The sequence below is a fragment of the Apostichopus japonicus genome, chromosome 6, assembly GCF_037975245.1.
Source record: "Apostichopus japonicus isolate 1M-3 chromosome 6, ASM3797524v1, whole genome shotgun sequence".
NCBI lineage: Eukaryota > Metazoa > Echinodermata > Holothuroidea > Aspidochirotida > Stichopodidae > Apostichopus > Apostichopus japonicus.
In genome coordinates this window covers 14,888,411-14,902,132 of record NC_092566.1, presented here as the reverse complement: position 1 = coordinate 14,902,132, position 13,722 = coordinate 14,888,411, and the positions used below count along the sequence as shown (strand labels likewise).

Genomic DNA, 13,722 nt, shown 5'->3' with positions numbered 1-13,722 from the left:
ACCGTGCATGTGATAAATAACTGAATTATGAAACAGACACAGGCTGTTGAGCGTATTATATATAGTAAAATAATGACTCAGATCGTGTCTCAAAAAGTTGGGGGTTTCGTGGACAACTCTGACATCCACAGGTGGTTCGTGGGGGGATAAAGTTAGGGAAACCCTGCTTTATAGACACAGTAGCAAAGAAAGTGATGGTGTTGTGAGGGGACAGGTGCAGCAAGTGAGGAAGGGGAGGATAATAAAAGGAAACAGCAGTAATTTCTGGCATATACCTGGTTGTTGACTATTCCGATCCTGCCCAAGTTGCCCCTTATCATTAGCGCCACAGGAGTACACACTGCCATCTTTCAACACAAAGACAGAGTGGCAGCTGCCACAGCTGACATCCGCAATGTCCTTCCCGTTCAGAGCCTGGACGGTCTGCGGTGTGGCGACGACGCCCTCTGACCCAGGACCGTGCATACCAAGTTGTCCATGCCTGGTCTCACCCCAACCGACGACTTCCATACTCAAGAAAAGATGGAAAGGTATTCTTTGGCGTTCAAAATTTCATCTGCGATGAAAAGAATCTATTGCGAAGAGAAAGAGGAAGTCGTATTTATTAAAGCACCTAATAAAAGCAAAACACACCGATCGAAAACCTTTTTTTCAACGATGATCTGGTTATAACAGTTTGTTTGTTTAATTTGTCATTAAAATTGATCATATCGAAACCAAAACCGGATGAACAGGTTTGTATAATACAAAGCAAATTTGTTCTCTCCCAAATTTCTGGGAAGGTTTTATAGTTTCAGAACAGCCTATTAATATTAAAACTTTTAAAGGACAACATGTATATAGAAAGTATAGACAGTATTTTCAGTTTGCTAAATTCCAATCATGGATTTCCTGTGGGTTCTTATGGTTCTTTTCTGAAATGAATTTAAACTCTGGATAGTCAAGCAGTTCTGCTTGACTAGCCAGAGTAATTTCATTTCTTTACTTGTTTTGCATGTCATTGAATTTTTTTTTTGGAAATCCCAAAATCAATTCAGAGTGGCCCTCTTGCAAAATAGAAATATATATGTTAGATGATGAGGGGTGGGATATGGGTCTTAAAATCGGCCCGGGCATTTTTCACCTACTGTAGACTGTCCCATTATTCATTGATATGTCACTTACATAGTGATCGCCATCCTGGGGGAGGGGTCTATGGGGAGGGGATGTCCCCGCCCCATTGAGATTTTTTGCTGAGAAGTTAAGGAATGCCTAGAAATGGTGCTATATTTCTCAATTTTGTAGGTTACAATAATCCTTTAAAAAAGACCCAAAAATAATCTTTTGTTACAAACTAACAGACTAACTAACATGGTGATTTTATGAGCTGATTCCCACAGTTAAAAATATATTTCTACACACTACTACAGTAAAAATGGGCTGTATTTTTTACCAGGCTCCCCAGCCCACCAGGCATTGCCCAAATGCCCATGTGGCCAGTCCGCCACTGGGGGAAGGGGTTGGGTTAATATTATTTTGACTGTCTCACTTTCGTTCGTAACTTTATCTGTTTCGTTCTGGAAGTGATCTACTTACAAGTCAAGCCCAAAAGGGTTTTTCAGTTCACTTTCTTTCACTTTCCCTTTTACAATTCTTATTCTTCCTTTGCGTTTGTTTAATGTATAAATGTGAGAACAAATGCATGAAATAAACCAAACTGAAAATGCATTGTCAAAGACGTCATGCCAAGAAATATATATCGGTAATTATCATGGGTGTCCCTTAAAGTTATAAAAACACTTTCAGCAATTACCATACATCCTTCCGGAGAGCTTTTAGGCAAATTACTACAAATGGCCTTGATACTATCATTAAGAATACTTGCTGCCGATAGTTTGTGCATTAAGTCTACATACTGTACAGTAATAATGTTTTGAACAAGTACCATACCAGTGCTCTATGGAATGCATTAACAAATGATTGATGATGCAACATTAGTGCTGCATACTAATATTCTCCTGGTGTGCTGTACACTACGAATTAAGAACTTCTAAATATTCAGTCAGTTCTGGGGGGGGGGGGAACTCTTGTGAGAAGTTTACCCGAAGAATATCTTGAAAGATTCCTATGTTTGCTATAATAATTATAATATAAGAATTTGTAAAGCGCTTTTATCCAGTTAAAAAAAAATGTTCAGAAGCGCTACAGGAGCAAAGTACCCAAAATGGACACAACAGTTATCAAACAAATGGATACCCATTCATGAATAAGAACGTCTTGAGTTCTTTCTGGAAAGTTGACACATGCTGGAATTGTTTTCAGATGTAAGGGGAGACTGTTCCAGCTATGGGTCTCACACATGTGGTACTCTAGTCCGTACTCATCCTGAAGCCTGAACTCGAGTACAATTTTCCCTCAGGCAGGTACTCGTACTAGGAGAACAGGCAAAAAACCTGTACAGTACTCGTGATCCTACTCCTACTCACGTCCGTGTACACTGGAGTACACTTTTCTGTACTCGTACTGGGGACTTTGTACACAACTTGTATTTGGAACATTGTACTCGGATTCAGGGACTTTGTACTCGCACTGAATGTCTGGTACAGTAGGTCTAGCTGCAGTAGACTTGTACCGATTATCAGTGTAGTCTCTCAGGTAACAAGTGGAAAGATATTTAAAGGGTGTGAAGACTCGCACAAAAAGAAACGTCTAATGCTGGTAATCTGACTTAGTTTCGATTGAGGTGTACATAACAGAAGTGTTAGACACCACCATCGATGCCAGAAAATACACACACAGCTTGCTACTTTCGGTAATTAGACACTAGTGTAGTCAGTACATATAGCTGCGGTCAATACTCACAGCACTGTACAAACGATACAGCGATGGACAACTCATATCCAGCTAAAAATAACAAGGTATCACGAATACTGTCTGCATTTTGTAGCGACACGAACAAAACGTCACTTGCAAGCAACAGAAAGTTAACTTTTTCAGATGGCCGCACGCGGTTTGGGGCGAGTCTTCAATGCCTTTAATTTAAGTATTGTTATACTGACCAGACATATTGTTGCAGGGAACAATAGCAGTAGACCGTTTAATATACTGTACTGTGCATGGAGAGATTTGTACAATTGTCTATGAGATTTGTACATTTATTATAAATTTGTTGAGAAACAAAGTACATAAAAAAAGAAGTATAATAAATTAATAATATATGAATGGGTCGAAAAAATTAAAAAAAAGTGACAAAATAAAGGAAAGGAGACAAAAGATTTTAGGAGGGAATATTAGTATCATGGATTACTTTTGCAACATACAATGAAGTAAAACATTACTAAAAAGTCTTAAAAGATGTAATTTCAGCGGCGCTTCACGAGCACAAATCGTAGATAGTTGTCTCATTATTACCTTCTATAGGACAGCTTGAGTGGAACTATTGTTTCAAAGTCCCATACAATCCCTCCCATCATCATCCATCCTCCCTCCCCCCCCCCCCGCCCCCTCCACAAGCTCCCTGCATCATCAAATAGACCAGCCGTTACTCCCAGTTAGGCTACAGTATATTAAACTAGAGCACCAATGGTGCAGAAGCTCATACCTTTTCGAGCTTAAAAATGTAGGGCCCACAAAACTTTATGGCCCACCAAATTTCAGGCCATTTTTCAGATTCCACTAATTTGGGGCCCATGAGAGATAACCCCCCCCCCCTTCCGTTAGCAGAATCCTGGCCACACCACTGGCTATAATTCCTATTTTCCCCCTTTAAATCCTATTTTACCCACTCTCTCAAACAATACCACTGACCTACCCTAATAAACTTTCTCCCCTCTACCTGAGCAGACCTGAAGCACTCCTTGCCAAAATTTTGGCTGGCTGCCTACATACCTCAGGCTCAAAGGCTTCTGAGAATCGGCAAGTGCTGATTGGCTATAGGGCTCTCATGCTTACAGTTCAACAGTTAATAACAACTCCCAGTCCTGCTTTAATTCCACTAACAGCCTTCTGCAGAGCTTAACCACAAATGTAAACAAACACTGCAGAGACTGGGAGACAAATTAAAGGAGCTTTGGCTAAAGGTGAAGGCTCAGATTTTTTTAAACAATGGGGATTAATTGTAATTAATTAACTTTTGACCAAAAATTATTAGGCATCACCTTATTCATACACAATCCAACAATCATCAGTTCAACTTTGAATATGATCCATCAAAATCTTGAGGAGATTGAGATATTTGAAAATATAACAAAGAATGACCCCCGATGACCCCCTAAATGACATTTGACCTCAATTTTCCGAACACCCCTCATAACTCTCATCCCGAGGAACGTTGTGACCAAGTTTCATTATAACTGGCCATACACTGTACGAACAGGAGCATTTTGAAAATATAGGGACGCGGCCCTGGCCACAAAAGACCCCTAGTTGATCTTTGATCTCAAATTCATGAACACCCTGAAGGTAAAACTTCCATAGTACTATCATGACAAACCCTCAACATTGTACCATGGAATCTGTAGGAGAAGAAGCATTTTGCGTATTTCCACAAAATGGCCCATTACGGCCCACAGGTGACCTTTGACCCCAAATTTCGGACCATCTCTAATGGCCCTATACCCAATGGTCCTTGTGTCCAAGTTTCATGAAATTCCATCAAACACTGTGCGAGTGGGAGCGGTTTTACCAATTGTTGACGGATAGAGTGATAGAGTGATAGAATGATAGAGTGATAGAGTGATAGACGCCGCACTGTAACAATAGCTCACACCAGCATGCTGGTATGAGCTAAAAATGAAGAAAGGTCAAATTGTGATATTTGTGGTTCTATTTAGTGCGCATACAGTGCCACTTGGAGATAGAACTAAATGCTTCATTCTAATGCTCACAGTATAGCAGAATACCTTTTACGCATAAAGTGTTTGCTTAGCTTGAGCTTTAAGGACCTGTCCAAATAAAACGTCCAAACATTATTTTGAAACTTCTAGCAACAATCTGTTAATACAGTCTATCCTTTGTGCAAAAAGTAAAGAGGGGGTTCCCCTTCTTTCTACCGGACAAAACAAAATTGCAAAATCCAAATGCGATACAATTTGCAATAAATGCACTAAAGCCTCAGGGCTAAATACATTCTGTTATAAACACTTGGCTAATCAATCTTTTTACTCATTTGAAAGACAAGATTGATAAATTCTCAGTAAAACTGTCAATCTTTCAAAATTCTCAATTTACAAAGTGTTCTCAAATAACTTGCTCACAAGTGACTTATTTCAGTTGTGTATCATTTCTAAGGAACTCACTGTACAGTTTGGAGGTTCAGTGTGCCAATGAAGGCTAAGCCATCGACATTCAATCCTCCATTTGATACATCTGCTGGGTACAAAACTCACAGAACCTATGTACACACATATCCCTAATAATCTAATACTGATGAAGCTTGTAAGACATTAGTTAACTTCCTTGTGACATCAAAATTGGACTACTTACATAATGCCCTCAGGCACGTAGCCAAGGGGGGGGGGGCAAAGGGGTGACCGCCCCCCCTTGAGCATATTTTTTTTGTACATTTTTATGATATCGATAGTAATTTCAAAATAGAAAATGCTTAGATGCAACTTGCAAGGCCTGGGAAGTGCCATTTCCAGCGATCTGGGTGGCATTTTTGGCCAAAATTTTCTTGTATGCTTCGCGCCAACTCATGGTAGCGCTACGCTTAGATAGTTTCCAATGCCGAATCTACGGCTCTGATTATTTGCCTACAGGTTCGCCCCTCCCTTGGCAAATTCCTCGCTGAATGCCCTACTTTATGGTCCGCCTCATAAGCTAACTGACCGACTTCAGCATATTCAGAATTGCGCAGCATACAGCAGCTGGTCAGCAGCACACGTAGATAATAGATATGAGCACATAACACCTGTTTTGCCTGACTTGCATTGGCTTCCGGTTCGTCACAGGTCCGGTTTCAAAATCCATTTATAAACTTATAAGGTTCTCAATGGTTTAGCCCCTGTCTAGTGTCTACCTCACAGATCTTGTGCATAAATATCAGCCAGCTTGATCTCTTCGGTCCACAAACATTATTAACTAAACCCATTATCAGAACATCCACTTACGGGACCAGGCGTTTTGATCATTCAAGCTGCACAACATTGTGGAAAGCCAAGTGTGCAATAAATATTAATGAATTCAAGAAACATGGGAAAACTTAGCTTTTCTTTTTTATATTGATTTCTGAAAATGTGTAGTTTTTTAATATATAGTTTTAAAGTTCATGTTGTGCTTTTTTTTTACAATGAATTTGACTTTTGCACTTATTTAATCCCTTTCTTTTTTTTTTATATCTATATTTTTAACATTCATTTATATACTGTTTATTTTCTTGACTTTAAATCCTAATTTTGGAGTTTAACATGGGGAAATATTTCAGGAGTTAAGATCATCAAATATACAGCTCTAACAGGCTAAATCCTCTAAAATTTGGAAGTTAACTTGAGATGTTTTTGTTTCCTTGTTCATATTGACATGAAACAACTTATGGAGTTTAATTTAGGCTAACTCGATCTTTTACGTACAGTTTCTAGACACTCAGAGTTAAGAAAAGATGTATCCCTGGAACATATTTACTGGTGTGTCTTAAATGCTTGATTATAAACATAGGTTATGTAATTGCTCTCCCCGACTGTACATGTCATACAGTTTAATCCATGAAGGACGACAAGATTTTAGGATGCAGGTGTTCGATCTTCACACATACAGGAGGGCATTACTTGGATAATTCTTGGCTTTAATTGTAATTGGAGCTTTTGGGCAAGTTTCTAATATTTTGTGGAGTGTTGTACGTAATACGACCAATCACCAACTGGACTAGTAACAAATACATGTATCCACACCAAAATAATTACATTGCAGGTACAAATCTTCAAGTGCTGGGAACCAGATTCTCTTAACCAATTCAAAATTACTGCTTTGCTGCGAATGTTCTTCGGTGGAATATCTTGAAGATGAGGTATTTCTGGTTTGAGAATTGAGGTTTGGTTCTATTCTTTCAGTGGTTTAAAAATGACTTCTTTCACCATAGCTGTACTGAATTGATGATGAATTTTGGCTTCACCTCCCTCAGTATTTCAGAAGATGGTCAGATGGTCAGAGATACTGCACACTCTCGTCCGTTGGACGGAAACATTAAGAGTTGGTCCTGGGAGCAGGAATGGGTGTGACAATTACATGCCTGCCTGGTAACTCTAAATATAATTCCATGAAAAGAGAAGGCTTGGTACAAGCCGGTGTTCATCCATGATATACATGGATAGAGTTTTATATAAACTTCTTTTGTCTTTCTAATGATTAAGGAATAACTAATCTAAACTAAATGTGGCATCCCATCATAGAACTCTCCTTCAGCCAGTATACAAGACAAGTTTGGCATTGCTCACACTTTGGTCAGATACCTACAAGCCTTTAAATCACAAGGGTTTCATAATAAAATAAAATAAATTTGCTGGCATTTTAATTTGTAGAGTATTTCACTAGTATTAAAGGATGTGAAGACTTGTGCAAAAAGAAACGTCTAATGCCTGTAATCTGACTAAGTTTCGAATGAGGTGTAACAGAATTGTTAGACACCACCATCGATCCCATAAAATATACACCCAGCTTGCTACCGTCGGTAATTAGACACTACTGTAGTGTACAGTCAGTACATACAGCTGCGGTCAATACCCACAACATAGTATACAAACGATACAGCGATGGACATCACAGGTCCAGCTAAAGATAACAAGGTATCACGTTTCATTTCTGTCTGCACTTTGTAGTGATATGAACAAAACGTCACTTGCAACAGAAAGTTAACTTTTTCAGATGGCTGCACGCGGTTTGGGGCGAGTCTTCAATGACTTTAAGTTATTCACTATTATTCTGACTATCATAGTACCTTCCCTTGAGTGGTAGGCAGGAAGTATGCATTTCCCTGAGGATTTGTTACAAAATTAATTCACAGTTTTGTGTGGCTGATCCTATGTGTAATCCATCCCCTATAGAATGTAGGTTACATTTATTTAAAGTTCTTGATGCATGTACTTGGTTTAGAGGTTGGTAGCCTGTCCATCAGGCTGGCATAACATGACAAGATATACTAATGAGCAATAATAGTACTTAGGCTGGTACTAGTAAGTTAGAAATACATATGGTACCAACTAGCCCAGGTCATCTGCTTACTGTAGGTGTAACCAGCTTGTGCCTAGCCTAGCTAATTAGTCTACTGTACTGTTAGCCTAAGAAATGTAGCCTAACATTAGCTAATGTTGTGCTTTTGGTCGTCAAAAGATAAGATATTTTGATTACTGTACTAGGTCAGTTTTCTGGTTTAACTTATTTATAAAATGCAAACAACTCACAAGTACGATTAACTTCACTGAATGCGCCAGTTGTTATGTGCTTGCATCATATTCAATGTGCCACAGCCTACGCCTTTACTTGGAGATGCTAGAAACTTCGCGGATTTGTGAGGGAATGTCCCACAATTGCGCAACTCATAACAACAACATCCACAACATACCATTTTCACACATGTGTACGGTGTGGCCCACAGTTGGGCTTACCAGGCACTGTATTGTGACTAAAACTGATCTGCATACGAACGGCTCCGGGCAACAACTTAGCTTGGTGTGTGAAATTATCCATAGCTTTTAGTAAGCGTATTAACCAACCTATTCATCGTTATCGTGGTTGTCCTTTTTCCTTTTAAGGTTGTCAAAAGGACGAACATAGGCCTTTGCCCTACTGTACACTAAGTTCAGAACTAAATGCACAGCCTAGGCTATATTGCAAGGTTTCAAATGTGTCTGTGGGACAGTGGGCATACAGTTAACTAAGAATAAGATACTCACTTAGGCTGTTTTGTGTTGGACACCGTTAGGCCAAGGACTGTACACTTTCGGAGGTATGAGCTAGGCCAAACCATTTCCCACTTTACACCCACAAAGACATCTAAAGAAAATCCCACATCTTTGCATGCAATAAACATGTGACCAGATATGAAAAAGTATGATAATAACTAGATAGTAGAGTGAAGTTATTAGTTTCATTCCTCTCTAATGCATATATCAAACCACTGAGGGACTACCCCACAATTCAAAAAAGGAAGGGGTGTGGCACTGAAGTAGTTGAAACCCCCTCCCATGTAGGGAGGTCTGGGGGTGGCCAAGAGAAAGAAATAAACTTACGATGTTTAAAGGTGCAATCTGGGGCATATTTAATTAATAAATTAGTTCTATGAAGGTCAACATGCAGGATTGTGCTAGTCATTGTTTAATTTTATATGAGGGGTTTAAAATGGGAAGGTGTATAACCCCACACCCGTTCTCTCCCCCACCCCCAGATCTCTGGCTTGCATGGTAGGCTTACATGATAGTAGGGACATAGCTTATATGGATCAAGCAGAATGTACCAATTTCTTTCATTGCCTTCCAACTTTTCTATTTTGCTCAAATTTTGACAGGATTACTGTACCCATAAAATTTGGTGCACAGGTTCGATCACATGAAGATAAGTACAAACACGTTATGTTATCCAAGAAAAGGGGGATCCTTCACCTCCTGAATGGTGTACGATCACTATCAACTAATATCAAAAACAAGGCAGAGGAACTGATGAATTCAAAGCAAGTCCCACAGGATAAAGAGGCAACCCTTTATATTCACTGGCCGTACTGCCAAAAGAGATGCCATTACTGCAACTTTAACAAGTACATTTCACAGAACGTCGACCACGAGAAGATGAAGAAATGTCTCGTGCGGGAGACCAAAACCCTCTTATCCATGAGCGGTGTGGAGAGAGTCAAATCCATCTTTTTCGGAGGAGGAACTCCAAGCTTGGCAGAGCCTGCGACAATCTCTGCTATCGTGGACTGCGTTAGTGATGCTGTTGCCATGGCACCTGATGCCGAAGTTTCCATGGAAGCCAACCCTACATCAGCCGAATGGTTTAGGCTGTCTGAATTTAAGACTGCTGGTAAGCTGTTTCATTTTCTTATGATAATTGGGATATGTCACTGATAATGAGCACTGCATGTGTCGTCATAATGCAAACAAGTCCAACAGCTGCTTCCCACCCCCCCACCCAGGGAGATTTTCTGTCATGTGAGATGACCTCGTTTTTTGCCACTGTAGGAAGATATACTACTTTGTGTGTACAAGGACCATAGTGATCCTAACCAGATGATAACTAACATCTAAACAATTAATTCTTGGTATCCTTTTTGGGGGAGGTCAAAGAAACTTGTTTAATGAGAAAAGGTTCTCATATTGGTTAGTAGGACATCTGTAGAAGAATTTCTACTGAGGTAGTAAACCCAGGGTAAGTCTGGGTCAAATCCGAAGTAACTACACCACTACAAAAGTTGCTAGTCCTATGCCAGCTTGAGGAAAGGGAAGTAAGAGGGCATCAGCCCTGGGGTCCCGGGGGATAATTTGGGGGCTCAGGGAAATGTGGGCTACATAAAGAAAATATGATATTCTCATTTTTCCATGATTGACTTTGAGTTGAAAAGAAGACTTCAAAATGGGGAGGGGGTGGGGAAGGGCTTAGACATCGTTGTTCCTGGGGGGGGGCGCAGACCTGACCCTTGATACTCCTGATCAAACAAAGGTCACAAAACCTTCCATGCTAGGTGACATACTGTATGACACAGTTAAATTATTGAAATTAAAAATTTCAAATAAAAATTTTTAAATTTATTTCTCATATTGTACAAGATAAATACAATATAGTATTACAGTAGGAAGTCATATGAAGGCCACTAGCATATAGTAAGGCTGTTATCTCAGCTAGTGACCAAAGTATCAACCACAAAGAAATGTGCAAGCTTCTCCAGCAGCTTCTCAATTGAAAACATGCCTGCATCCTACAGCAGATCAAAACCAAAAATTATTTAATACATTTTACATTAATACATTTTAATACATGTATGTTATATGTTGGCTTTTTTACAAAGAAAATAATTCAACTTTTTCTTGAGATGGCAGTGTCTCAACACTGTGCTTTAAAAATTTGAACACTTCACAGATTTTTTTGTTTATTCCCATTTTCTTTTTCTCTTTTAGGTATCAACAGATTATCTTTGGGTGTCCAGAGTTTTAAGGACTCATGTCTGAAACTACTGGGTAGGAACCATTCATCGCTGGATGCCTTGAGAGCCCTGGAAGCAGCGAAGACGCTATTCCCGGGGAAAGTATCGTTGGACCTCATATTTGGGATACCGAACCAGAAGTTGACGGATTGGAAGGAGGAGCTAGAGGGCGTCCTGAAAGTCTGCGATAACCACATAAGTCTGTACCAGCTGACGTTAGAAAGAGGTACCAATTTATTTAAATGGCACCAAGCGGGAGACGTTTCTCTCCCAGATGCGGACGAAACAGCAGATATGTACCAGATAGCTGTCGACAGAATGGCCGAAGCCGGATTCAGACGTTACGAGGTCTCGAACTTTGCAAGAGACGATTCCGTCAGTATTCACAATCTGTCGTATTGGACTGGTGGACAGTACATCGGTATCGGCCCAGGTGCTCACGGAAGGTTTTCTCTCCCATGGGGCAACCCCGAGAGCTTTGATGGCCGAAGGGAAGCGAGGGTACAGACACCTGAGCCCAATTCTTGGATGTGTGAGGTCGAGAAATTCGGTCATGCAACTTGTAAAAGGGTCAAACTATCGCAACTGGATTCGTTAAAGGAATTGATAATGACGGGTCTTCGTACAAACAGAGGTATAGCAAATAGAACGTGGATGCAATTATCAGGTGGTAAATCTCTGATTGATATATTTGGAAATTGTCAAATGCTAAACTCCCTCGGCGAGAGGGGACTCTTGGAGCTAACTTGTAACTCATTCTGAGTGACAGACAAAGGCTTGATCGTCTTGGATAGTATTATTCCTGATGTGTTGAACGGATTAGATTCATTTTATGCAAGAAAGTCGTCTATACTGTACGTCCTGGATAATAACACACATTTATAGATATTTTCAGAATTTTACAGAATGATTCCAAGTTTGAAAGCTTGTTGTTTATTTCTCAGATAGGTAGGTAGCTAGCAAGTAGTTCTCTCTGCCAAGTTTTTCATACATGTGTTAAACGTGTAAACACAAAGATTGTCAAAAACTTATGACTATCACACAAATGGATGTATGATTCCAAAATGTGTAGTTAAAGGGATGTTCTGGTGACAGATAATGTTACACTTCTTTGGAAAGACAAAGATATTGCTCACTGTTGGGGAATTCAAATAACCCACCTGGATAACTCTTCTCTAACTGAGAGACACTAAACAACTGGCGAATTAAAAATGAATTTTTTTTAACAATCTATTTTTGCCTTTGTTATTTTAAGTTCTTCATGTCCCATCTGTCTTCATTAGATGCATGGAAAGTGGAATGAGACTATACAAACTGAAATCATGAAATTATGTTCAATAAACTTGAAAATTATGTATGCTTTCTTTAGAAATAAAATATTTTAACCAGTGCAATCTATCTCGCAGGCATACCAGATCTTAGTACAGATGGTAATGGATCAAAAGCTTGGTGCAACCAAGTACAGTATACTTCTGCCGGGGGAGAGGGTGGAGGCTTAAGCCACACTAAAACCAGGGGGATTAGCCCCCCACAGGCAGACATAATATTAATACATGCTTCCTCTGGACAATATATTACATTGATGTATATTACACATGTACATCTTGGACTCCCAGTACAAAAATGGGTGTACGAAACTTAAGGTATAGTAAAACTATAAAAACTATACAATTTATTTAAAAAAGAAAGCCTGTTTAACAAGCTGTAACTAAAGGAAGGCAAATCTCTATTTGTTTAAATTTAATATAAATCTATACAGTACATCATAAAAGTCATATTAAATTATATTTTAATTTGTCCAATTGATCATTAATAATGCAAATAATATGAAACGGCAAAAAAAAATGGTCTTTTATTTGGCAGGAAGGATGAGCAAGATGCTTGTAAGTATATAGATATAACCAAAATGACATATACATGAAAGAATATAAAATGGCTGTGCGAGTCTTGTTGAGCTTTCGAAATAGACAATACAAAGATAGGTTAGTTTCTAATAATGTTCAGCTATTACATGAGTTGTATTGACATGAATGGGATGAATAAAAATATTAAAGTAAATATTAGTAAGTTTTATACTGTTTTTTTTACTCTTTGAAGTTTTTATGACAATGTATAATTATGTACATTTTGCTTTTATGTCTCTTTTTGAGTTTGTTGATATTTATAATCATAATAACAATTCTCCTGTGAGGACCAATGATCATTAATTGTGCAGATAATACAAACCTTGTTGTATGTAAGTATAAAGTAAACAATTCTTAAGGCAAGCTTTCTGACAAATGAAAGAAGGTAAAAAGCCAGCACAAGCGTTCCTTTTGCAGTCCAAATAAGGCAATAGGAATAGGCAAGTTTCTGATAAACCAATAAAACCAAAAAAACCAATAAATATTGAACTAAGTATTGTGCTATTGCATATTAAGCCTGTCATAATTCTGTTACCTCTTAAGTCTTTAAAATTTTTGATAAACATTACCTTTTTCCTCTCACTTTTGAGTTTGTTAATATGTATCATTGAAATACAATATATATATTTATATATATATATATATATATATATATATATATATATATATATATATATATATATATATATATACATATATACATATATATATATA

General features: G+C 38.6%; 2 protein-coding genes across 2 annotated transcripts in view; one reads left to right on the top strand and one right to left on the bottom strand.

Moving 5' to 3' along the window:
- Positions 1–8,507, bottom strand: part of LOC139969077 (probable E3 ubiquitin-protein ligase HERC4) — a 44,235-nt gene extending 35,728 nt beyond the window's left edge. Inside the window, exons 1-2 of the mRNA XM_071973839.1 lie at positions 8,373–8,507; positions 276–572 (exon numbers count right to left, since the gene is read on the bottom strand). Of these exons, the coding sequence (XP_071829940.1) occupies positions 276–510 (235 nt within the window). The 5' untranslated portion in view covers positions 511–572; positions 8,373–8,507. The remainder of the gene's footprint in view (positions 1–275; positions 573–8,372) is intronic.
- On the top strand, positions 8,505–13,167 carry LOC139969078 (radical S-adenosyl methionine domain-containing protein 1, mitochondrial-like). Its single transcript, XM_071973841.1, has 3 exons — positions 8,505–8,640; positions 9,476–9,987; positions 11,079–13,167. Exons 2-3 carry the CDS (start codon positions 9,540–9,542, stop codon positions 11,864–11,866), a joined length of 1,236 nt encoding a protein of 411 aa, XP_071829942.1. The 5' UTR covers positions 8,505–8,640; positions 9,476–9,539; the 3' UTR covers positions 11,867–13,167.
- The last annotated feature ends 555 nt before the right edge of the window (positions 13,168–13,722 follow it).